At 40.2% G+C, this 27,751-nt stretch overlaps 1 protein-coding gene across 1 annotated transcript in view; it reads right to left on the bottom strand.

Annotated features, from left to right (window-relative positions):
* The window catches only part of LOC128026722 (uncharacterized), a 92,148-nt gene that overhangs the window by 57,582 nt on the left and 6,815 nt on the right, over window positions 1–27,751 (bottom strand). The window contains exons 2-5 of the mRNA XM_052613988.1: window positions 22,665–22,782; window positions 22,406–22,581; window positions 21,503–21,636; window positions 21,232–21,403 (exon numbers count right to left, since the gene is read on the bottom strand). Coding sequence (XP_052469948.1) covers window positions 21,232–21,403; window positions 21,503–21,636; window positions 22,406–22,581; window positions 22,665–22,782 — 600 coding nt within the window. The remainder of the gene's footprint in view (window positions 1–21,231; window positions 21,404–21,502; window positions 21,637–22,405; window positions 22,582–22,664; window positions 22,783–27,751) is intronic.

Genomic DNA, 27,751 nt, shown 5'->3' with positions numbered 1-27,751 from the left:
GGAAGTGCTCCTCCGTCTCAACTGATCCTGATCTACACTCGTCACAGACTCGCTCTTCTCTAGGTAACCAGCTCTTTCTGGTCGTCCTCTCTCTATGGCCAGCTGGTGGTCACTCAGTCTGTACTTGGTCAGTAACTGTCTGTGTGTTATATTCCTGACTGAGAGCAGATAGTCAGCCATACTGTACTCTCTGTTGAGTTTCAGATAACACTGGAGGCGACTTTGGTCTTTGGTTTGTTCTTTCCAATACTGCATGTATGTCTCCTTCTCTTCATTCATAATCTCTTTGATTCTTCTATGTTTTTCAGGATTGGTGATATCGAGTGCTTTGTTAGTTAGCTCTGATACCATTACACAAAGATTACTTTTAGCACTCTTTTTTTGTGTTTTTAGTGCTTTATAATGGAGAGAATCTTCTGAACTAAAGTTTAAATGGATCCAGAACTTTAAAACTGTTTTTTAATGATGAGGTGTAGGGGAAGACGGCCTAACTCAGCTCTGCAGGCGTTATTAGGAGTGTTTCTGTGCAGGTGAAGGATGCTTCTGCAGAAATCCACATGCAGAGCTTCTAAAGGGTGTTTGTTCCAGTCTTTATGGCTGGAGTTACTCGCTGGGCCCCAGATCTCACTTCCATACAGGGCAATGGGCAGAATCACACTATCAAAGATCTTTGTCCAGATTCTAAAGGGGATGTTTATTTTAAATAATTTCATTCATATAGCGTGTAGTGCCCTGCGGGCTTTTATAAGTAATGTTTTAATTGCCAATTTGAAATTTCCAGTGGGAGTTAAAACCAGACCAAGATAAGTATATTGTAAAGTATGTTGAAGTGTGGTGTTGTTTAATGTGAATAAATGTTTATGTTCTAGATTTCTGGGCTTTTTCTGAAATATCATAATCTTAGTTTTTGGGATGTTGACGTCTAAGGCCCAATCCTGGTAGTATTTAGTTAAAATGTCGAGGTTGTTCTGGAGACCTTCTGGTGTTTTAGACAGAATTAGTAAGTCGTCTGCATACAGTAAATATTTGACCTCTGTGTCGTGTAATTGTAGTCCTGGACTGTTCGACTGGTCCAGAAGATCTGCCAGTTCATTGATATATATGTTAAATAAGGTCGGGCTGAGGCAGCAGCCCTGTCTCACTCCTCGCTGTTGAGGAAAATACTCTGTCCTTTGTTGGCCAATTTTTACTGCACATTTATTTTGGTTATACATGTTTTTAATTAAGTCATATATTTTACCCCCTATGCCACTTTGAATGATTTTATAAAATAGTCCATTATGCCAGATTGAGTCAAAAGCCTTCTTAAAATCTATAAAGCATGCAAATATTTTCCCCTCTTTCTTCTGGTGTACATGTTCATTTATTAGCGTGTGTAGTGTGTGAATATGGTCAGTGGTTCGATGTTTAGGGAGGAAGCCAATCTGAGATTTGCTGATGACATTGTGCTGCTTTAAGAAAGATGAAATCTGAGAGTTAACTATAGAGCAAAATACTTTTCCTAAATTACTGATTACACAGATCCCTCTGTAGTTATTAGGATCGGTTTTGTCTCCACTTTTAAAGATGGGAGAGATGAATCCTGTGTTCCAGACCTCAGGAAAAACACCTGAACTCAAAATCAAATTAAAAAGTTTGAGTAATGCAGTTTGCAGTTCAGGAGAGCTGTTTTTAAGCATCTCATTCTTTATGTTGTCAGGGCCACAGGATTTCTGACATTTGAGGGATTTCAGTTTTTCACTAAATTCTTGTTGGGTTATTGGATAATCTAGTGGGTTTTGGTTGTTTTTGATACATGATTCAAGAGCATTCAAGTTTTGGAGGACTTTTAATTGGTTGGGGTTATTCAGAGGGTCAGTTTGAGGTGTATAGAGCTTCTCAAAGTAATCCTTCCAGATCTGACCATCTTGTATGGCTAACTCTTGTGGTTTTGTCTTATTCAGACTGTTCCACATGCTCCAGAACTGACCCTGATCAATTGAGTTTTCCATCTTTTGAAGTGTGTTGTTATAATAGTCCAGTTTCTTCTGTCTCACTGTGTTTTTGTATTGTTTCAGGAGTTCAGAGTGTTTAGAGCGTAACTCTAAGTTGACCGGATCTTTGTGTTTTTGATTTGAAATGAATCGTAACTCTTGTCTTATTGTTTTACAGTCATGGTCAAACCACTTTTTAGAAGGTTTTTGTTTAGCTCTATTTTTGTGTTTATATGTGGTTGTTTCATTTAAATGAGCCTTTTTTGCTATATTTTCAAAAATGTCATTAATATGTTTAATTGCTAAATTTATTCCTTTCCAATTATTATCATATGTTGAATTGTTAAATAGTGTAATGGAACTGACAGTTTCGTTTGACTTCAATGCTTTAATATATGTTTCAGCAGCACTTCGAGTCCATCTATATGGTGCTTTGAGTTTATGTAGATGAATTGGCTTTTTATGAATTCCCCTTGATTTGTTGTCTTCCCCTTTAATGAAGAGATTGATCTGGCAGTGATCAGACAGGGGCGACTGAGCTTTGACGGTAAATGCACTGAAATGGGAAGGTCCTATATTTGATATAGCATAATCTACAACACTGTTCCTGAGATCTGAGCTATATGTGAACTGTCCACAGGAATCTCCACTGATTCTACCGTTGAGGATATAAAGAGCTGAAGTCTGACAGAGGTGGACTAGCTCTTTCCCGTGTCTATTGACTCCTGTATCCTGGCTATTTCTTCTCGGTAGGGTACTAAAGAGAGATGTTTATCTCCTGAATTATCAATATAGTCTAGTTCTGAACCAGTTCGAGCATTTAAATCTCCACATAATAAAATTTTCCCAAGAATTTGGTATTGATTAATTTCTTCTTGTAAAGTGTGGAATACTTCATCGTCGTAGTATGGGGAATCTGATGGATGTCACTGAGTACAGTAACAACCCCAGATACGTTATTGACTGTCTGGGAACTCAAACACTCTTTCTGGTGTTAAATTTTAATCCCAGTTTTTGTAGATGTTCTAGGAGCATGGCTGTGTGATCTCTCACTTTGTGCTCTGATTAAACTGTCACCAGCCAGTCGTCTATGTAAGTAGCGTGACAAATGCCTTTCTCCCTGAGCGGGGCTAGGGCCACTTCTGTACATTTTACAAATACCCTCGGACTAAGAGATAAGCAAAAGGGGAATGACTAGATACTCATATGCCACGCCAAGGAATGCAAACCTCAGAAATTTCCTGTGGGGTGGATATATTCTTATGTAGAAAAATGCATCCTTCAGGGCGATTGATGTAAACCAATCACCTAAGGTGCACCAGTTTCAGAAGTGTAGAATTATGTGCATTATGTTTTGCAACATTTCTGGGGTAAACAGTGAAAACTATATTGAAGTTTGACAATGTAAAGTGCTTGTGACTAGTGGGTGTGTGTGCACCACTGCACCGTCTCTCGTTCGCTTCACTGCTCTGCATCCCCTGGAACAGCCTGGTTTCCCCACAGAACATCTGTAAACATCTGAACTTCTTTTCTGCTGAACACTAAACAACTGAGGGACGGGTACTAGTAAATCTTCTTCTTCCTCCTGATAACCTGGGTAGGGCGAGGGGCCAGCTGGTCCGTCTGAGTGGTTGCGGGCCGGAAATTTTCTTGGGTTAGGGAGGTCTCTGCTCTGGTACGCAACTCTGACCTGTCGTTGCATTATTTCTTGGCATGGAAAGCTGCAAGGCCTCTTCATCACTTTTCTTCTACTCGCATCTCTTCTGCATCTCTTCTGTCAGCGCTGAAGAAAACAAAATGCCTTCTGCGATGAGCGGTGCATCTAAAATAGCTTCCTTTTCTCTGTCGGAGAGATTTGCCAAATTAAGTCAGCGTCCTCTCTCCTGAATGACCATTGTGGCCATGGCTGTCCCCGCTGCCTGAACGGCACATCTCTGAAGACAGAGCGAGAGATCTCTGATAACACAGTTTTCTTCCCGCTGTGTCTGTCTTGGGACGACACACAACTCATCTTGTAGCTCGGCCTGGTATGTCGTGAGCAGAGAGATGGCGTTCATGGCCCAGACTGAGAGAGGGACTGCTTTGTAAGCACGCTCCATCATGCTTGACTGGAATCGGTCCACTCTTGATGGCAATGTTGGATTTGCAGCCGCCATATGCTTTGGATGCAAATGCGCTGCGACTAAAGGCTCCATGGGGGGCATGCGAAGAAGACCCCCCTTCTCCATACCCTCCACATCGATCGCAGACCCCCCTTGGATGGGCATTTTACTAGTAAAAGGGTTGTCCTTCCAGGTAACAGAAACCTCTTCCAGAAGCTCTGGAAAGATTGGAAGGAGTAGTCTCACTGCCCGTTTAGCTTTCGGCAGCGTCTTCCCCTCATAACTTGACTTTGCAGTCTCAGCTACTATGGTCAGCCACAGAATGTTGAGTTTCTCTGCAGCGCGTTTGCATACATCCAGTTGTTCACCCCACACATGCGCAGTGCTCACTGGATCCGTGACTATCGATCACCATTTGAGCATGTTTCAGCCCCAGACATGCAGAGCAGGCCTGGTGTGTGTCTTTTCATGAGATCTTTTCACGCATAAGCAAAGCCGCAGATCACTCTCGCTAGCTATGATAGTCTGTATTGCTGCAGCCATAGTCGAGGTACTGAATGACTAGTTATATGCCTTGTTATTAGTTAATCCAACCAAAAGGGGTGTAACGAGGAAACCAGTTAAAAACTCTTTCACACCCAAAGAGGCTTATTCTCTTAATTTGTGATACCCTGGAGACACCCATCACCTTGGACACCTCCCGACTCCCCTTCGGGGGAGTCTAATCCTCTGGCAGTTTTCAGCAACTTTGTTGATGCACTGCGAAACCCATGGACGAAATGATGAAGGTTTCACTCCTAACAGGATTCAACAGGAATCTACGCTTTATACATGCACCGGGACACTTTTACAGACCAGACACTTTACAGAACCAATACAAGTATCTTCTTGTTAACTATTAAAGTGCGCTTCTAGGCTTTGACTCCTTTTAATTAAGGTGATGAGATTCTTTGATGGTTCTTAACAGATTTTTATTTGGTTTATGAGTAAATACTGCCATGACTCTCCACTGTCTTGCACGTGAGCTCTCGCTCTTTCTCTCTCTCTCTCTCTCTCTCCATGCCTTCCTTGCTCTGGGAGCAATGTATTAGTTGTAAAATTATTTTTTGTGGCTAGAGAAATAATTTTACTTACAGTCAATAAACGATTAACACTGTCCGCCCTGTGGATGAACAAATTTTATTGTACTATTAATGCTATAATGCTACAAGTAATTCCTGAAGATAAATGTATTTAATAATAACCTGTTATGATTAATTATGTACATCTCACTTTGAGCTAATTTGTTACACCTGCAAAGATTTCCTGAGCCTTCAAAATGGTCTCTCAGTTTGGTTCACTAGGCTACACAATCATGGGGAAGACTGCTGATCTGACATTTGTCTAGAAGAAAATCATTGACACCCTTCACAAGGAGGGTAAGCCACAAACTAGGAATGCACTGATACCACTTTTTTACAGTAATATTTTGAGTATAGAATATTGGGTATAGAAACCAAAATAGTATGCATAATGTTAGCTGGTTGACATTATTTATTACATAGATACTCAAAACCAAATTTATTTCGACACGTTCAACATTTCACATTATCAGAGTTTATTCTCTAAAGTTTAAAGATGTTAATAAAATGTGTCAAGAACTCACAGTTAAACTGTGCCAGAACAAATTAATCTGGATAATGTTAGATATCTTTGATAGAAAGGTATGTAATTGTGGTGCCCCAATTGTTGGTTCGTCACAATTGATGAAGCTAATATTGATTCTGCATGTGTAAATGCATTAAGGGAATGTTGGTTCTGCTAGACCAACAGAGGGCGCTTGAGAGTGTTGAGAGTTGTCATGCGTCTGCCAGGCAGCTGGTCATAACCCAGCAAGACGAGAGCTGATCACATGCACGGTTTTGTCCTGTCTTTATTCCACCATTTCACAGACTGCTGGGAACCAGGGCTGGGATAAACGATTATTTTTTAAACGATTAATCTAGCGATTATTTTTTCGATGCATCGATTAATCTAACGATTAATTTTTTCAGACCGATTCGATTTAGATTATCTCCCCATTAATTGACTACTAACAATTTATACATGTTGATTTACATATCTGAATGAAAAAAACATGAATTCCTTAACATTGCAATATATGTTTATTGATCTTAAAATTACAAAATAAAAGACTAAGAATGCATTACTTTGCACTTGTATAGAGATAGCATTCAATAAAACCTTGAAGCCTTGAAAACACATAGCTTACTGAAACAAGCTTACTGAACACATAGGGCCTAGCTTACTGAAAAAAAGTTCTTCTTTCAGATGAAAATAACAACTTGATGTCTAGCATTCAATAAAAAAGGTCACCCAAAATACTCGTTTAGAGCAACTGAAAGAATACAGAAACCAATGTAAACTTGAGGGCTTTAAGCTAATACAGAGTGCTTTTCCAAAAAATAAATAAATAAATAAATCTCCGAATGCTCCACGTGAAACTTTGGCATTCCGCCCTTTTTCTATCGTGTCTAATGATTTTGGTTAATATGCAGGAGGGAGAGAGAGAGAGAGAGAGCAAGAAGCGCTCGTGTTGTTTGAAGACTGTGAGTGCGCGTGCAGCCGGGGCTGTCTCAGGCACATTTTCACAAATTACTCAATCCCAGCACATAGCAGTACAAAAAGATAAGACACATGGCACAGATGCAGGGCCAGCTGGGTTATTCTGATTGCATAACACCTGATACAAACACAAATTCTAATTGTACCCACACATATACAGCAAACACTGATTATCAGCAGATGTTAAAGACGTACGAGGAGCTCGGCAGAAAGATTCAAGCTACAAGCCCCTAATCCAGTGGTTCTCAACCTTTTTCAACTTGCGACCTACACAATCAAACACATATGTTTGCGTGGCACACTGCAAAACAAATGAACTGTCCCCGCTATAGTTGGGTTAATAACTTAGTTAACAAGCTAAATTGTTAACTATATTTATTGAATGAACTAGGGCTGTGCGATATGGACAAAAAAAAAATCCTATTGTGATTTCTTTGATAAATTTTGCAATTGTGACACACACAGATATGCTTTACAGTCATAAATGCATTCAGGATTAATTGAAAGTGACGTGACATTCAGCCAAGTGTGGTGACCCATACTCAGAATTTGTGCTCTGCAATTAACACATCTGAAGTACACACACACAGAGCAGTGAACATACACACCTGGAGCAGTGGGCAGCCATTTATGCTGCGGCCCCCGGGGAGCAGTTGGGGGTTCGGTGCCCTGCTCAAGGGCACCTAAGTCATGGTATTGACGGTGGAGAGAGAACTGTACATGCACTCCCGCCACCTACAAAAACCTTTCGATTGCCAGTCCGACTCTCTAAAAATTAGGCCAAGACTTCCCTTATTTGAAACATATTTCCAAAAGAATACCAATTAGAGCTTTATCAAAAAGTTGCAATGTCTCTAGAACAGACATAAGTCAAAATAATCACTATAGTAAAGGCAAAAAAAATATAAATAAATAAATCCCATGTCCAGTGACTTTTTTTTCTTTTTTGCCATGCATTTTGCATAGAGCTCATTAATTGTAGCAGTGCCTCAGGTGTTGAAATAGATTTGTTATACATACAGGTTCACATGCACTCCGTTTGAAGTGCATATACAGTTTGTGTATACGGTCACCAGTGAGAGCGCATTCATGTAACATTAAAATAATGCACGAGCACGAATCTCTCTGTTCCCATGCAGATTTCCTTTGCTCTGTCACAAAACCAGATGTGCTTGCTCAGATACACACCGCTCTCGTGCGGAGAGAGTGCGCACTTAAAACGTGTCTCCCCTCACTTAAACTGCATCCTGTGCACTCACAACTCTCTCTATGCCCATGTGCTAGATATTAATAATATTAATTATTTTTGCATGTTTTTATTTCTAGCCTTTTACCACGTGCAGTGTGAACGCTCGGATCCATTACCATGGGCTCAGAAAAAGGCGCATCACAGACAGTGTGTGAATCGGATAGCATACTGCAGGAGGTCAGGACCGTGGAAAATCATGCTATAAAGTGATTTAGACTGCATGCACGCTCAAAATCGTGAGTTCATGACAATTTCGATTAACCACACGGCTCTAGAATGGACTGGAAATGAAGAGAAAATAACTCGGGCTAGCACTGCTCAGCAAAACCGGAAAACCAGATTCAGGCAGAGCTCGGCAGCAGGTAGACAGTCAGCAGAGCAATAGTCAGGAGGGAACACGTTGACAGCCATTTATGCATGTTTGAATTTGTTGTTCTGTAGCATATGCACCAAAAATATCTAAGATAAATTGGTGGTTTATTCTTAACCTCTTGGCCTGCACCCCGACAACCTCTTCCTGAAACCAATCAGCGAGTTTGAATAGTAGAAGCTTAGCAACAGTTTAATATTTATTTTTTGTTATTTAATTATATATAAGTGATGTTATTATGTTATGACTTAGACATTTTTACTTATATTAACAATATTATTATTTATTTTAATAGTAATTGGTGGCCCACCTGCAATACCACGGCACACAGGTTGAAAACCACTGCCCTATGCTATGTCTCCACCATCCAGCACTCTCCCACTTCCTTTTCAGAGTTTCCATACTCCAGGCAGTACAGTCGACCAGATGTCCACCCCCGCAGGAGCCTTTTTTCCATATTTCCTCTGTGCCGCAGCAGTGTCTGATCCCGCAGGAGCCCCTTCCATCCTTCACTACTGCTGCAGTAGTTCTCGCTCCCGAAGGAGGCCCCAATAAAAAAACACAATCTCTGATTATCTATACTTGATAGCAGAACTAAAGAAAGGAAAATCTAAATTCGCGCTGGATCCTTTCTTTGTCAACGACTTTTGGTTCCAATAAATAAATAAATAAATAAATAAATAAGTAAATAAATAAATAAAACTTAAAACTGATCCTTGCTCAATCAGGCCTACCTGCAGAAAATTTTCCATCAGACGCATCAAACCATGCCTCGCATTTAGTCGCAAGGGAGCTGCAGCTCCCTTTGGAGAAAGCAAGAGTCCCTCCACCAGTCGTGTTCCATTTAGCATCAATCAGGGCTCTCCCCTCCGGTGCAGCACTCCCGATGTAGCAGAGTCGCGGGCCCCCTTCGGTCGCTGGGAGAGCCCTCTGAGGTGTAAAACCGTGCCTCTCATCAACTCGCAATAGGGGACTCCCCCTTCCGGTGGGAGCCCTACATCCGATGCGCCAAACCCCACCTCGAATCTCATTGTCTATTCAGCATCTGACGGGGCTCTCCCTTCCGGTGCAGTAGACCCACGGCTCCCTTTGGTCGCAGTGTGAATCCCCCATCTGAGTTATGTTGCATGCTCAATGGTGGCCAGGGATCTCCCTCCCAATAGGGTACTGTTGCTGGCTCCCTTCGGTTGAAGTGAGAGCCCTCCATCAGATGCATCAAACCTCGCCTTTTACTCTGCCACAAGAGGGACTCTCCCTTCTAGTGCAGCAAAGTTGCAGCTCCCCTTTGGATGCAGCAAGAGTCCCTCATTTTGAGCATCGTGCTCCTCTCATAGCGGCACAGAGGGCTTGCCAGTAAGGCGCTGCGAGCCACAGATCTCATTGAACTCTGCGTGGGCTCTCCCGGTCGCTCTGCGCTTTTCTCTCTTCTCAGCATGCATATTTTGGGGGCCAACTAAATCTAGCTCTCTGGCTGCTGTCCTATGCCTTTAAGCTTCTTTTGGGGAGTTCTTTGGATTCGGACTATGCTCCGGGCCCGGACCCCTCCCCCAGAACAGCACGCCAAAATTTGCTTACTATTTGCTTTCAGATTAGATGTAAGGGTGAACATGTGAAATTGGGTTTTATTAACAAAGTTCGGGAGGGACACGATCAGATAATCATCCAATTTGGCACAGGTGCATCTTGTTTAGCTAACCATCTTAACTGGCACAACAAGTGTATATATATCCAGCCTTCCTACCTCCTTTTCTACGACAGTTTTTGGGCATCCATCCTCCATTTTAACTCCTCACTTCTAATCTGTTTTATCCCAAATTAGGGATAGGGGGAGTTCTTTTGGTTGGGGCTATGCTCCGGGCCCGGACCCCTCCCCCAGGACGGCATGCCAAAATATGCCTATTATTCGCTTTCAAATTAGATGTAAGGGTGAACTCGTGAATTTCTCAAAGTGAATGATTTGGGTTTTATCATCATTAAGTAACATAAAATTATTAGTGAGCCACACTGTGATTTCTTGCAAACAGTCTTCCAGTCTTTTGAGTGCTGAATTATAATTATGTTTTATGGGTATGTAAAGTTGTGTATCATCTGCATAGCAGTGGTACGATACCCCAAGTTTAATAATAATAGATCCCAAGGGTAGCATATACAGTGAAAATAGTAATGGTGCTTAAATTGATCCCTGGGGTACACCACAAGTAAGTTGAGGCATTGAGGATGAAGAAGCACCTTGGGTAACAGAGAAATTTCTATTTGACAGGAAGGATTGAAACAATTTCTAAACTGTGCCAGATAAGCTGATTGAACATTCAAGTAGGGATAAAATTTTCCTGTGGTCCACATAGTCAAAGGCTGAACTCAAGTCTAATAACACTGTCTAATAACACTAAAGCCATGGTATCACCAGCATTGGTGGTCAATAAAACATCATTAAAAAACTTCAAGAGCAGACTCAGTTCTGTGAAGTGTGGATAGGAACGACATATTGGAGATGGGTCTATAGTTTGCATAATTGTCTGCGTTCTTTTTAAGAGTTTCTTTTGAGTTTAAAGCAGGCTGGGACTGTCCCTGTCGACAGATAATTATTAATAATACGTCAAACGTCAGGAAAGACTGTTTCGAAAATATGTTTTAAAAAATGTGGTGGAAGGATCTCATGGGGAGAAAAAGTAGGTTTCCATTTTAAAAAAATGTACATGTCTGAAGAGGAATCGGCGTAAATTCGCTCCACTGTGAGTGGGAAAAAGAGACTGGAAACAGGTTGTATCGAGGTAAACATTTGCGCTTGAGTAGTATTGATTTATTGGAGAAGAAATTCCTATCAGATAAGAATTTGTGTTTAACTGTCCTGACAGCCCTTTGAAAATTCCATAAGGAAACATTCAACAATTTAAATGATATGTGAAGCCTGTCTTTCTTCCATCTACGTTCAAACCATCAACATTGCTGTCGTAGTGATCGGAAATCATTAAAAATTTGAAAAGTGTGATCAGAAAGTTGAGTGTCACAGATGTCAATGTCAGCCACAGACAGACCACATGTCAATATTAAATCAAGCGTATGATCATGACAGTGTGTAGAACCATTTACCCATTGGGTAACATTCAAGGAAGACAGTAAATTTAGAAATTCCTTTGCTAAGGCAGAGCAGCATACATGAATGTTAAAATCACCAAGTATTAAAATATGATCATATCTGATCAAAACATCTGCTGGGAGATCTGCAAACTCATTTATAAAGTTACTGGGGGGGGGGGGGGGGGTAAATTAACAAAAATAGATGGCCATAGGAGATGATTGTCGGTGAAATGTATTTTTAAAAACAGTCACGAGTCCAGAGTCCATCTGAATCAGGAATGGTTGAACATCCCCGAACAACCGAGTTCCACTGAGCACCAGGGAATCCAGATGCGGCAGACCAAGCACAGCGGGACCAAGGCCGACAATAGGGAAGTAGCAGAACCCAATGCCCAGGCCAGCTTCAGTTGCACAGCCACACCACCTCGTTTTCTGCATTGTCTCTGGTGTCTCTTACGTGAAACCCCGGGAGTACGCCAGTAAGGGTAGTCAAACAAACTGTACTGTGTAGGTGGTGGGTGGAACTTAGGGGTGGGCGACATCTCGATATTTAAGATATATCAAGATATTTTTTAAACACGATATGGATTTTGACATATCGTATATATCGATATATTGTTTATATTTAATTCTGATTCCGCCACTTTGCTTGTTTGTCTTCTCTGTGCTGTGCTCGCCCCCACCTCCTTGATTTTGTTCCCTCCTCCACCTTCGCGTGTTGTCTCAGTGAACATGGCGTCGTCCACAACCAGCCCAGAGGCTACAGAACTAGTCTAAAAAGAAAAGGACAACTGGCTCTATTATATGGAGATACCTCGGTTTTAAGGCACTGGATGAACAGCAGGCAGATGTCTACTGTAGGGCCCTATGATTTCTGTGATGCAGAAAACGTTCATGGAATCGCGGAATCCAGTCATTAAAATGGAATTTACAGTTTAATGTAGAATGTCACGGAATTTGTCAAATGTTGAATGAATTAATCAAAAGTAGGTCATTGCACTCACATCAAATTGCGATATGGACTAATATCATTAAATATTAAGCCAGAAAAGTCTATTTATATATGAATCCTGCATGTTCTGTGTGTCTGTGTTAATGAATGGTGCAGAAGCGCGTTGTCACATGGAACCGTGCGTGACGCTCGCGGTGATTTCAGCATCCGTTGTCTCACTAAATGAGGATGTGAACACATGAACAACATCTCCAGAACTGCACTGAGAGTCACTTCATGAGCATCTGACCGTTTGATTTGAGTAAAACTAGCGTCATATCACATCATTGACTGTAGTATCACATACACAGAACTGTAAAGGTACAGTAACCCATCAAAATAAAAGTATTTGCCAAAAATCTATTACTATTGTTCAACTGAATGTACATACCCTACTACTACTACTATTAAAATGAAATGAACATAATTTAATGAATAATCACACAACATTTCTTCCATGTTTTATTTTTAATAGTAAATCCCCTTTGTTTACCAAAAAATTTAGTTTGCTTAATTTTCAATAATTAAAAGATAAATTAAATGAATGTTTTATGCATTAATTTGATAACCAGATAAATGTAAATACAGAATTTCAGAGTGGAAAAAAATTTTTACATAAGGCTATTTTAAGAAAAATATTTAACAAATTAAGTTGTTTTCATGCATTTAAATGATTACACATGCTAAAAAACTGAATTAGGTAACAATAAAACATATGGTGAAGAAAAAAATAAAACATTTCTTAGGGCCCTAAACATGTAATATTTGGCATATATGTTTTTACAGTAGTTTTTGGGGGGTTATTTTTCCTGTAAAGATATTGAGATATATATTGTATATCGAGATATAGCAAAATATATCACAATATCTTTTTTGCTCCATATCGCCCAGCCCTAGTGGAACTCATAGTTTTTTGGAGTAGAGTGGAGCCCATAATCTTTTGGCATATCATGATAGATATCAATGAGTTGTTGGTGATCGTAAACAAAAATTGTGACTGAATTTAAATAGTAGAGACATCAAAAACCAGGTGAGTAACGAAGACAGTGGACGGTATGCCATACACAATGGCACCATCTTCACCATCAACTCTAGTTAGTTGATTGTTTTGTGTGTCAATCTGTATGAATGTTGAAAGATAACATGCATATCAAGTGTTGGAATTTGATTTGTTTTGATGAAGTTTTCCATGTTTAATACGGCAATGAAATCACAATGTTCACCTGCGATTGGAGGATATATATGCCCTGTGATAGTGGTTACTGAAGGTGAAGATGTTAAAATATGTTCTTATATCAGTTCCTATAAAGTTTAGTTTACTCTAAAATACATGTGAGTGATCTAAAATGGGTAAAACATTCAGAGAGTGTTTTGTTTGAATATGTAATTGTAACAGTTGAATCAAGGGGAAAGCCAGAGTCATTTGACACAAAATAACATGTAAAAATGTGAACGAGTAACACGGCAATTGGCTGATGGACAGATCTTCACTGAAATGCTGTGTATTCACAAAAAAGAGACTGAAACAGTGAACATTTACATAATCAACTTATTGTTACAAAATGCATATTTTGACATGTTTGTCCTAATGTGAGAATTTTTTGAAAATATATAACCCAGCAAGACAAGAGCTATTCACACGCACGTTTTTGTCCTGTCTTTATTCCATAATTTCACAGACTGCTGGGAACACTTAACTGTTAGCTGATGCAGAAGTCCGGTACCCCCTACATAATGGATTACAATCAACCAAGAATTATTTAGACAGCTATAAGCATGACATTTTTTACACAACTATCAATACTTAGTCGGCCAACCCATAAGCCTTAATGACTGTCTGTAGTCTCCTGGGCCTGATGTCATCCAGGTTCATGCAAACCTGAACTTCATTTTTTTTCCTGGTCTGAATAATTTTTATTTCCAGAATTGTATCAGTTTTACTGTTTCCAGCATCTGAAGAATTTTTGTCATAGTTTATTTTGCTATTTTGCTATCCTATCCTCTATTTTGCTATAGTGTCCTGCACCCACTAGTAAAAAATAAAAAAAATTATATCTGGTCTCTGTATAATTGTTGGTTTGACTGTATATCCTTCAGATATTTTCACACTTAATTATGCCCATCAAAATGTATTTTACAAGTTTTTATTACTTTCTTTGTTATTTTTTTTTTTGCTCTTTGGTTCATCATTTGTAATTTAAAACCATTAGAGCTGCTCCATTGCAGTGACTTATTAATAATGTAATAATGAAGGGAACCACTCGTTATAAATCTCCTGTGATATTTTTCACACACAGAAGGCAAGTTTTTTTAATAACCTGAAACGTGCTGCGATTTAAATTTCAAAGCCACTCATATAATGCAAAAACACTCAAGCAAGCAAAACACGTGCAATGCGTGCATGTATTTGTACTGGTGCAGAATGAGAGGGTCAGTAGTAACCCACTGCCTAGCACATTACACACAAGCTGCTAGATTCACTTTTGCCAGAAAGTCATGTATGCCTAAGGTTGAAAATAAATTATGTTTATAGTGAATGCCCCTATAAGTAGTCTTTTTTTTACGATTTAGTTTTAATCCATATGCGTGTGCTAAATGAGTGAACGTCAAAGATCACACAACAGAAGTGCACGAGCGTACTCAATCTCTCTCTCCCTCTCCCTACCCTTAAGTAACTTGTGCGTTGTTTTACTTGATTTTGACAGATCCGACTGAACTAAAAACTTTCCAGTGATGAAATGTATATTCAATCGACAAGCTCGCGTGTCTCCGCCACTGCGCACTCAATCCACTCAGTGTGCTTTATCAGCTCGTGCACATCAGCTATACATGCATTAATACTGAATGCTTAACATTATATTCATTGCATACATATCCTACGTAGACAACCTTAAATCTCTAATAACTCCATTCTGCTGTCTGTTGTTCTGTTGTCAGTGTTTCTTTGTCTGAATATGGCACTTATCACATACTGTGTGGTATTGGCGTATTTTAACGAGTACGAGTACAGGAGCTCGGTATCGGGCCCAATACTGATACCAATATCTGTGCATCCCTACCACAAACATTCATTGCCAAAGAAGCTGGCTGTTCACAGAGTGCTTTAATCGAGCATGTTAAAGGGTTTGTTCACCCAAAAATGAAAATTACGTCATTAATGACTCTCATGTCATTCCAAACCCATAAGACCTCCGTTCATCTTCGGAACACAGTTTAAGATATTTAAGATTTAGTACGAGAGCATGTTGAAGCATCGAAAATACATTTTGGTTCAAAAATAACAAAAACTACGACTTTATTCAGCATTGGCTTCTCTTCCGGGTCTGTTGTGAGCACGTTCACAACACTGCAGTGTAGTGATGTCCAGTTCGCGAACGAATCATTCGATTTAACCGGTTCTTCTTGAACCAGTCCTCCAAATCGAACTGAATCGTTTGAAACTGTGGGTGAATTGGTGGGTTTTTGTTATTAGACAAAATCATCACAATTATAAGAACCAAAGACTTAAACTACTTAAGTCTGTGTGCACTGAATTTATTTAGTACACAAGTTTCACAATTTGAGTTGAATAACTGAAATAAATGAACTTTTTCACGACATTCTAATTTATTGAGATGCACCTGTAGTTAAAAGTCTCTTACTGGCCTGTTTAAACAAGCTCTCCATAAAGCAAACAAAACAAGCCCTTGTAAATAAATAAGAATTATTATGAGATTGTCAAGCAAAATAGATTCAAGAATTTGAGTGAAATTCACAAGGAATGGACTGAGGCTGGGGTCAAGGCATCAAGAGCCACCACACACAGAAGTGTCAAGGAATTTGGCTACAGTTGTCATATTCCTCTTGTTAAGCCACTCCTGAACCACAAACACCAGAGGTGTCTTACCTGGGATAAGGAGACCGAAATTCGGTTGACATCCATAGTTTTAACGACATCACACACATCCGTGTCACCGAAATCGTCCGATGCAGAAGACAACGGGGTGAAATATTTAGTCTTTTCGTCCACCACTGAAAAGGGCGCATGTGAAGTAATCCCAGACGTATTATGGGGAATGCTGCTACCATTAGACCTAAAAGTCTGAGGCACAATCTCGTTGTCACTGTGCGACCCGCTTTGAAGCGCTTGCACGCATGACGCAATCGACTGAGCGTGCGGGAGAGATAGCTTTGTCCAATTCTATTCCCAGAAAGGTTATCCGTTGAGGGGGGATTAAAACACTTTTCTGGAAATTCGTGCTGAAACCCAGGCTGTTTAAGTGATTCAGCACAAGATCCCGATGAGAGTGTGCTTGAGTCTGCGATTGCGCTAACACCAGCCAATCGTCTATGTAGTTCAAAACACGAACGCCCTGGAGCCGCAACAGGGCCACAGCTGCGTCCATGCATTTTGAAAAAGTACAGGGAGCTAGAGCTAAGCCAAAGGGAAGAACGCGGTACTAATAAATTTTTCCCTTTAAAGCGAATCTGAGGAACTTCCTGTGTCTCTTGATGATCTGAATATGAAAGTATGCATCCTTCAGATCGATCGTGACAAACCAGTCGTTTGGTTGAATCTGAGATAAAATTGACTTTACCTTCAACATCTTGAATTTGCTCGTCCTGAGTGCAAGATTCAGACGGCATAAATCCAGAACGGGTGGCAATCCCCCGTCTTTTTTTGGTACCACAAAATAACGGCTGTAAAACCCTGCCTCCATCTCAGAGGGGTGTACTTCTATAGCCCCTTTGCTCAGCAGAGTTGACATCTCCTGTCGCAGCACGGCTATTTCCATCGGTTTCACCGCCGTAGAAAGAATTTCGCGGAAAGGAGGCAGGCCTCTTCGAAACTGAATGGTGTATCCGTGACAAATTGTGCGTTACACCCATTGAGAAATGTCGGGCAAGCGTTCCCACACGGCCCGAAACAATACTAGCGGTCTCAAAATTTCCGCTTCCTGCAACGCTGTCATACACGTTAAAATGTCCGGGCACGAAAGGCCTGCGGCGTTCGTGCACAGGGGAAGTGTATGCATAAGAGCCATTGCGTCCCGTTGTGTATAATCCTGAAACGTGTCCACAGCAGGAATTAGGCTAAAAGATTGAACATCGGGCTCTGCTACTAGCGAAAAGCGGCGGCTGTGCGAGCCGTCAAACGGGTCGTCTGTGCAGGAACCTTGAATCGCCCCTCGAATTCTGAAAGCTGGATTGCGCAGAGTGTCTCAGGGAACATTTGCCGTTACAATTCAATCCAATGCTGCTCGAAGCGCTGTTTGCTGCGAGACAGTCAATGTTAGAGCGTGGGGACTGCAGTGAGAGGATTGGATGTGCATTAGCAGTCCAACAGCACTCTCTGGTGGAGGGCACAATTCCTGGCGAACAGGAAGGAAGCGCATGCGTCAAAGTTGCTGCATTTCGTTGTTTATAATCCTGAAGCGTATCCACGGCAGGATTTAATCCAACAAGATAAACATCGGGCCACGCCACTAGCGAGAATGCGGAAGCTGTGTGAGCCGTATAAACTGGCCATCTTTGTCAGCCTCTTGTGCCGTCCCTCAAACTCTGAAGGCTGGATAGTGCAGAGTGTCTGAGGGGGCGCTCAAATGATAGCTCAGTCCAATGATGCTCAAGGTGCCTTTGCAGCGAGACAGTCAATGTTAGAGCGTGGGGACTGCAGTGAGAGGGTTGGATGTGCATTAGCAGTCCAACAGCACTCTCTAGTGGAGGGCACAGTCCCTGGCAAACATGAAGGAAAGTGCATTTGTCAAACTCGCTGTGTTTCGTTGTGTATTATCTTGAAGCGCATCCATGGCAGGATTTAATCCAACAAGATAAACATCGGGCCACGCCGCTAGTGAGAACGTGGCAGCTGTGTGAGCTGTCATAAACTGGCCATCTTTGCCAGCCTCTTGTTCCGTCCCTCAAACTCTGAGGGCTGGATTGTGCAGAGTGTCTGAGGGGGCGCTCAAATGATAGCTCAGTTCAATGACGCTCGAGGTGCCTTTGCTGCGAGACAGTCAATGTTAGAGCGTGGGGGTTGAGGACGAGAGGCTTTCTCATTAAGAACCACCATAAAGAGAAGTAAATTTGCAGAAATTAGACACGACTCAATACGCCTTCGATGAGACTTTAGGCCGCGGCCGAGTTAGATGCGATCCGTTCGGCTAGAGAGTTAGTCAAAAACGGCATTGCTGTATAACAGCAGTCCGCCATGTCAGTCAATGGTGGCGAAACCCGCGGCGTTCGTGACGTGTGCTGATTAAGGCTGCTTCCAGGACTTCGAAACCTCTTGATGGAGGTCCGTGAGAAGGGTAGCGGCTCACGGGGGGGGATAGTTTATCCACCACGCGGGTAGCCACATAAATAGCTCACTGAGGAAGGGGAGCCGTGTTTCTCCTGTCCGCTCAGAGGGAGAGAACAGCGTATGCCAGCCAGAGCCTACTCTGAGTTCGAAGCCGCAGTTGGACAAACATAGTTTGAAAAAGCGAATCTGCTGATTAATACGCTCGAGTGGGGGAGAGCGAGCAAGTGGAAAAACTCCAGTGCATCACTGTATTCATAGTCAAGCCGAACATATTGCCCCTAACCAACACCTCGTGCGGGGCCTCGGCAACCGCAGAAGCGAAACAGTGGGGGTTAGACGCGAGGCGACTTATAGAAATACACTCCAGAGTGCGGATTCTTTCTTTCTTTTTTTTTTACTGTAGCCGTAGGCTATCACGGAGAGAACATGTAGAGAGGCTGCTAACGAATTATATGGCTCTTACCTTTCGTTGACTCATCGCATCCGCGAAGAGGAGTTAACACTGCTCGTAGAAACCGCTGGAGAACGCGAGATGAATCCTAGGGCACAGATGATTCGCTTCCCTGAAGGAATGAAATCTGAGCGAAATGGCATGCGGCACCCAGGTATATAATGCGTACGCATGCGTAGGGTGGTGCCAAGCGCTATTTGGCCAATAGGATTGGCGGGATGGTATAGGGCTTCAGACATTCTTCACACCGAGGGGTGTTCCCATATCAAGTGAAGTCACCACAGCATTGACGTGACCTATGAAAGGGAACCATGCTTCCACTTCACCAAACAGTTCTCTCCTTCCTCTACTACCTCACTGGGATTTAAGCTAGATGAGAAAATCTATTTAGGTTCCTTAGAGGACAGGAGTAGTACTACACCCTACTAAAACCATAGTAACAGAACTAAAACAGTGAATCATTTTGAAAAGTAAGTGGTTCAATGGATTTGAAGCTTTGAAATGGTTTGTTTCTCCCATCACTAAGCAAATAAAGGTGTGCAGGACTACTAATTACAAACAGGTGTGTCGAAGCAGAGTTGGAACTTAAGTCTAAAGGAAGGTAACTCTTCAGGAGCAGGGTTGGAAAAACCTGGGGCCATTCGTATAAAGCCACTCAGAGTAAATGTTTTGTCTTAAGTGTGTTTCAAAACACTTAAGACTTACTTGTTATACTTAAAAATAAGAGTGATTCATGAAGTTAAGACTAGGTCTCAGCTGCTAAATTATTTAAAAGAGGTGGAGAGGTCTCCAACCTAGTTAGGAGTAACAAGGCAGCAAAGAGGAGACACACTTTTCAACACAATTTTCAATGAAGATACAATGTATTGGAATTGTATGATGATATGGACATGATCAAACGATACAAATTTGATTGTCAAGATAGTTAATTATTTTTGTATATGGCCAAGTAAGAAATGTAATTAATTCTTCCACTCTACAAATCAATGCTCTAACTGCAGAATTTAAAGTAGTGATTATTTATTTATTTTAAATTTTTGGCTGGAAAATGCAGCAAAGCACTAATGATGAGGGTCTTCACTGAAGTGGGTGTGGAGGGTTTTTTTTCTCAATGCTGTTAGATTACGCCATTATGTTATGATGAGTTAACTGATCTATATAAATATAAATTTAGATAAATGGGAGAGTCTTGGAATCTATATAAGGTTTGTCCAAGAAATAGATTTTGTTTCTAGGCGTTTGGAAAAGAAAAAGTCTCAGAAGGGGCGAGGACCATCGGACATCACTTTTGGCCACTACTATATGGCAGTTCTTTGACTGCTACTTTTATGAGGATTGTGGGCTTTCCTGGAATTGTTGGAGCCATTGATGGAACTGATGTTCACATCATTACTCCAACTGTAAATGAGGACACCAATAGCAATATACCAATAGAAAACTATTTCAAAGCATCAGTAGCTATTTGTGATAATTTTGCTGACTGATTTCTGCTCACTCGCAAATTCTCTCATCTCAATGTATGTGCATTGTAATGCTGCGTTCAAGGCAGGTTTTTGAGCCGTAAGTCATGACTTCAAACCACGACTCACGACTTTGTAGCATTCCAGGCAAGTCACGCCAAACTGCATGAGCGCAAGGAATTGTAGCTAGATTATTAATTTTATTGCAACGATATATTGTCCTAAAGTCTATTTCTACAATGTATCACATGCATATACACTGCATCCGTAGGGGCTGCAATTGTAAGTAACTTTTTAGTAACTTACAATATTTATATTTCTATTAAAATAGTATCATATTAAATAACAGTCATATTAAGAATATTTTAAAACATGACATCCATATGTCATGTCTTGACTCCAAAATTGCCCTTTAACCTATGGTGTCTTAAACTGTAGTGAAGGTGATCATGTCTGCTCATTTAAAATCGAAAATGCACCACAATAAAAAGTAGGCCCATAATGCTCTCAAAAGGTCTCATGGATAAGTGTATGTGGAAAAGTCATTGAGGGAATGGTGGTGATTTCAAACAGCTCTCAAACTAACTCTTTTTTTCACACACTGCCAGCAATTAATTGCATGACAAGAAATCTAGAAAAATTAACAACATTAAACTGGTAACGTTTTTACCGGTCTCAGGTAGCTGCTGAGGGACACAAACATTTCTGTAGGTATTCAAAGGGATACCAGCAATCTTCCCTTCAAACTTCAGCTCCACACACTGTCCAGCTGTGCTTTCATTCAGGTGGATTTTCACAGTGCACAGCTTGTCCTTCACAAAACATGAGTGTGAAAACTTTTGCTGTTGAAGGAGAAAAGAACAGAGTGAACAGTTCAACATCCTAACATGACTAACATTAAATGAAGGACACGAGCGAGTCTGTGTGACTGCTTTTCTAACCTCATCATGTGTGACTGTGTAGGTAAACCGTTCCTTCAGAATGTATTGCTTATGAAAAAAGAAAGGGTGCTGAATAGACACTTCAATCATGTCTTTGTGGACAGACGTATTTACAGGCGGGAAGTCCAAAGAGCCTGGAAAAAGAAAAAGCCAATATAAGATAAAATAACAAGAAAAAAGTGGTTGCACTTTATTTTACAGTATGTGTACTAACATTTATATTATAGTGTACTTACAGTGTATTTATCTAAGAAAGTTCTGGTAACACAGGGTAACTACATGGGGTAGGGTTAGGTTTAGGGGAAGGTTCAGGGTTAGTACCTAGTTATTACATAGTTTTTGTAATTACAATAATAAGTACATTGTATATACATGAGGAACAGGACTGTAAAATAAAGTGCTACCAAAAATTATCTTGTAAAAGACTAAAGCAAATTAATTTCAACACTACAACAATATCCAAAAATATTTGCATTTCTGGAAGGAAATGGCAGCAGAGCTTGCAAGGCAGCAGAACGAGAGTTAAGTATTTAAGGAAGTGAATTTTTTTTTTTTTAGGCTCTAATTCGGTAAATGAAATGCTGCTGTATAAGCATGAACATGATGCAGTGCTTTTCTCATTATAAGGCAGTTGTGTTGTTAAATAGATGCAGTAGAGAAAGGAAAAATTAAGCAAATATCAGTGACATCAACACTGTCTGCTGAACACTGCTTTAAGGCAAGTCAATACTAGATTTATCAACTACACCAATGGTTTGGGCTGAAACTATACTAAACAATACTTAGAAAACGATCTTTAAAATGTCTGAGAAACTTAGTGTTTCATCATTAAAGGGCCTTGAAAACGCTGTATTAAACAGTAATACTGTCTCCATTTGATTAGGTTATACTTGGAGAACTTACATTTAGGGTTTTTCCCTGCAATAAAGTCTTGGCTGTAGGTGAATTTAATGGAGACGCTTTCTGATTTGTGTGGCCCATCATGTGCCGTCACCAACACTAAGTAGTTGTCACCCACATCACTGCTGTAGCTGCTGATATCAAGGTACGTCTGAGGGGTGTCAACGGTTTGGGAACCACTAGAGATAAATGGGATAGAAAGATTAAGCAATGTGATAATGAATAAGAAATGAAATAGTATCAGCTGCTTACACACACAGACCTTAAATAACCTCCGATCTTTACACTGAATTTCAGCTGTTCGGTTGGGTTACTGTAGTTCCAGTAGAGGACATTCACAAAGTTGTGACAAACAACACTGACGTTTGTTGGAGAAGGAACTGTAGAAAAAAAAAGTAAGTCTATTAAAAAATCTATTAGTCTATTATACAAACTCAAATCCTTCCAATATTTCTCAATGGCTGCTGAAATGTAGAGGCATTTTTAAAACAGACATCATCTTCTTCAAAAAATCTTAGAGTAAATTTTGATTATTGCTTAAACACAATCACTTAGTTTTGGACACACATGAATTAATCTTATTATCTAAATATAAATGTTTAAAACAGGTGTCGAAAACCAAAATTCCCCCCATTTTAAATTCTTATTACCCAATGAAAGGATACATTTTTGTGAATTATTTTAAATAAAAGATCAAAAGGATTAACAATGCAGATGACTTTTCACAGCCTTCTTTGATCATATTTACCAAGGGTGCTGATATTTTTGGCCATGACTATATATATAAATAATAAAACATGCAGTATACAAGTGTCAAGCTTACAAGGAAACTACTTCAATAACCCCTAAAACCAGCCTGAACAGAGTGAGAGAGCAGCTAAAATCAGTAAACCAGTTTAGACTGAAAAATAAGTTTTCATATTTCAACACGGTAAATACAGTTATTCTACAGTTATACTTCTAATTGTGTTAATAGATTGTATGATTGGTAATGTATAATATGAGGCTAATCTATTTAAGAGTCATAGTATTAAGATACAGTATATATAGGCCCTAGACAGATGTTTTATTTAAATGATCAACCATCATAATAGTCTGATATTTCAGGTCATACTAAACTGAGGAAGTGGCTTTAAGCATGTGCCGTCACAGGAAATGCAGGTCTTACTAAATATGAAGACTTAAAAAACATTCAGATTTGTTCATGGAAGTGTCCGTAACTTTTTATACACTGGTATGCATTGTTACTTTGGTACATTTAAAATCAAAACAAAAGCAAAACAGGGTTCTTAACAAAAAAACACTGAAAATGAAAACAGAAAGAAGTTGCACACCTAGGCTACACAAATACACAAATACACACAGTCATCTGTGCATGTTTTCATTTTACTTTGGTACATATAAAATTGTTTTTTATTATTATTATTATTATTATTATTATTATTATTATTATTATTATTATTATTATTATTATTATTAGGGGCAAACACATTAAAGGTCCTTATTGAGTTATTGTATCCATCCGCTGTCTTCTTCTTTTTCTTTCTTCATACATGGAAGTCTATGGCCGCCCATAGAACCACTTGGGCAAAAGATATTAAATTTGGCACACAGATAGAGGACAGTCTCATCATTAGCCACAGCAAATTTGACATCTCTATCTCAAACTCTTTAGGATCACCCACAGGCCAAATTTGTTCTCATGTTTCTGCTAACAACTTTAATATGGCGAGGTCTTGAATCCCTTGGATTCATTGGCTCGTGCTGAGTTGAATGCACACCAAAATGTAAATTTCTATTTGAATTTTCCTAAAAACCAACTTTTTCTGAATTTGTCCAAGATATTTTATCCAATTTTCACCAATCTTGGATCTGATAATCTTAACGGTATTCTGGCAAAAAGTTATCAAAACTTTCTGATATAACAAACCATTTTTGTAAAGCAATTAACAAATTTTACTGAGTTTGTGCAAAAATGCATATCTCTGCAATGCTTTAACAAATTCTGATCGAGTAGATTAGGCACAGAACCTAATAATGGTCAAAACATTGTAAAAAAAAAAAAAAAAAAAAAAAAAACTTTCTGCTTGTAGCTTCTGATCAGGGGTGCGTTTCCCAAAAGCATCATTAGCCAACTATGGTCGCAAGTTCTGTCATTACCAACGTAGCTCAACAATTCCTGAAACCATAGTTCAAACAAACATTCGCAAACTTCATCGCAAAATTGTGTCATTGGAACGACAGCTCTTCACCTGTGGTTAGAAGCATAGTTCATTGTTGGTTGGTTTTGTTGACATCATTGATTGCGCCGCACCTGGAATGTATTCTATTCAAAGTTATCGACCCTATGTCCTATTCCTTTAAAAGATTTCACCATCCACTTTGAGTGATTTAAAAGACTTAGGGCCCTATCTTGCACCCAGCGCAATTGACTTTGTACACCGACGCATGTGTCATTCCTATTTTGCACCCGCGCAAAGCGCGCTTTTCCCTTAACAGAAGACCGTCGCTAAACTAGTGAATGTACTTGCGCCTCCTGGGCGGTTCAGCGCACAAAAGGAGGCGTGTTCCAGCGCAAACAATCCCTGGTGCTATTTTGCTGTTCCATTAAACAATTGCGCCACTGCGCCACACAAAACAGTCTAAAGTCAGTGGCGCGTTGCGCGTTGTTCATTATGCTATTTTAGGGGCGCATGCTTGACCATAATGTATAGCGTGCACAACGCGCATACACTTTGCTCATGTAATCTACACAGATGCAACAGTTATTTTTGCAAATCATAAATTCTTACACTAAAAAATAAAAATATTAAAAATAATAAAAAATATTAACACATGAGATGACGGAAATCATGACGCTATTTTGGCTGGGTTTCTCCCATCCCCATACAACACAACTTCTCTGTCTTTCACTGCTCTTACAAGAACATCAGTCTCCTCGGCTGTGAACCGCTCCTGGCGTGCGCCTGGTAAATACGCCATAATAATAGCAATCCATAATGGAACTTGTGCACCTGCTTTTAAAGGGAATGTTGGATGACGCTCTGATTGGTTTATTTCACGATACGCCCAAACCACACCTATGAATAATGAAGCTACTTCAGACCAACCCATTTTAGATTTGCGCCGGGCGCAAGAGCCATTTATCCCGCCGGGAAAATAGCAACAGCGCCGAGACCTGCCCACAAAGTTACTTGCGCTTCGCGCTTTGACACTTGCGTTTCAAATCGTTAAAATAGGGCCCTTAAAGTTGTGGTTTAAGTTTATTACCTAATTCACCTTCTTTATTATTATTATTACAAATTCAGTTTGAAACTATATAGCAGTGTGGCCCTCGCAATTATTATTTCTTCGAAGTGCCCTCTGAAAGCATTAATGATGCCGATTGGAACACAGCCATCGTTTCGTTTGTGCGAAGAAACTGAGAGTTTGTCAAGAGTTCTTTGTTTCTCATGTAACAATATTGGTGAAACAGTGTGTTAGAGGTTTTCACATATATTAAATATTAACACTTAAATCACAGTATTTTTATAGTAAACAAATGTACCAAAATAAAGTAACAAAAATGTATAAATGAGTGATTTGTTGTTTTTCCAGAATGAGAAAATATAATACTCCCTACATGTGTTTGTGTGTGAATGCATTTAGAGGTGTGGTTCTGGTCAAGACAATCTCCTGAACTGAAATTCAGAATGGGAAAGAAAGGTGATTTAAGCAATTTTGAGCGTGGCATGGTTATTGGTGCCAGATGGGCGGGTATTTTACAATCTGCTCAGTTACAGGGATTTTCACGTGCAACCATTTCTAGGGTCTACAAAGGATCGTGTTAAAAGGGAAAAACATCCAGTATGTGGCAGTCCTGTGGGCAAAAATGCCTTGTTGATGCTAGAGGTCAGAAGAGAATGGGCCAACTGATTCAAGCTGATAGAAGAGCAACTTTGCAGCAAAGCATTTGTGAAGCCACAACACGCACAACCTTGAGGCGGATGGGCTACAACAGCAGAAGACCCCACCGGGTACCACTCATCTCCACTACAAATAGGAAAAAGAGGCTACAATTTGCATGAGCTCACCAAAATTGGACAGTTGAAGACTGGAAAAATGTTGCCTGGTCTGATGAGTCTCGATTTCTGTTGAGACATTCAGATGGTAGACTCAGAATTTGGCATTAACAGAATGAGAACATTGATCCATCATGCCTTGTTGCCACTGTGCAGGCTGCTGGTGGTAGTGTAATTGTGTGGGGGATGTTTTCTTGGCACACTTTAGGCCCCTTAGTGCCAATTGGGCATCGTTTGAATGCCATGGCCTACCTGAGCATTGTTTCTGACCATGCCCATCCCTTTATGACCAACATGTACCCATCCTCTGATTGCTACTTTTAGCAGGATAATGCACCATGACACAAAGCTCGAATCATTTCAAATTGGTTTCTTGAACATGACATTGAGTTCACTTTACTAAAATGACCCCCACAGTCACCAGATCTCAATCCAATAGTGCATCTTTGTGATGTGGTGAAACGGGAGCTTCGTGCCCTGGATGTGGATCCCACAAATCTCCATCAACTGCAAGATGCTATCCAATCAATATGGGCTAACATTTCTAAAGAATGCTTTCAGCACCTTGTTGAATCAGTGCCACGTGGAATTAAGGCAGTTCTGAAGGCGAAAGAGGGTCAAACACTGTATTAGTATGCTGTTCCCAATAATCCTTTAGGTGAGTGTTTATAAATATGGAGATAGAAAGAGAGACACACACACACAGTATATACACTGTTTGCAAAAGTACTTTTTAATGTTTTTAAGTGTTCATTTGATGCATATCGGCAAATAAACCGATATTTATAAACCAAATATTTAACAGAAATAATGTCAGATTAAACAAATGGTTTAAACTGCAATGGTGGCTGGATGCTGCACAGGTGTCAGGAGGTATGGGCGAAGAGGATATCCACTGTCTCCAGCAGCCAGCTATCACCAAAGCCATGCACCCTCTTCAGCCACCTGCAAACTGCTGAAGTGGGCCACACAAAAGAGTCATGTGTGCTTCTATCACCCACCCATCAGGCATTAATAAACACCTTCATAATTTTCCAAAAGCATAATAATGCATTGTTGCTAACAACTGAATTTAAAGCATTATTTCTTCTTATTGCCCTCTGAACATGTGAAGCCTGATGTAAGAGGACCAGGCAGGAGGGGGCCTGATGTTACAGGGCTAGACTGGAGAGGGCCTGATGTTAGAGGCCCAGGGTGGAAAGGGAACCTGAACTTTGAAGGCAAAGGCCTGGTTCATGCACATGTACAGTACAGACCAAAAGTTTGGACACACCTTCTCATTCAAAGA

The sequence above is a fragment of the Carassius gibelio genome, chromosome A13 (genome assembly GCF_023724105.1).
Source record: "Carassius gibelio isolate Cgi1373 ecotype wild population from Czech Republic chromosome A13, carGib1.2-hapl.c, whole genome shotgun sequence".
Classification (NCBI taxonomy): domain Eukaryota; kingdom Metazoa; phylum Chordata; class Actinopteri; order Cypriniformes; family Cyprinidae; genus Carassius; species Carassius gibelio.
Note: the sequence above shows the minus strand (reverse complement) of the source record. Positions and strands in the feature narration are given on the sequence as shown.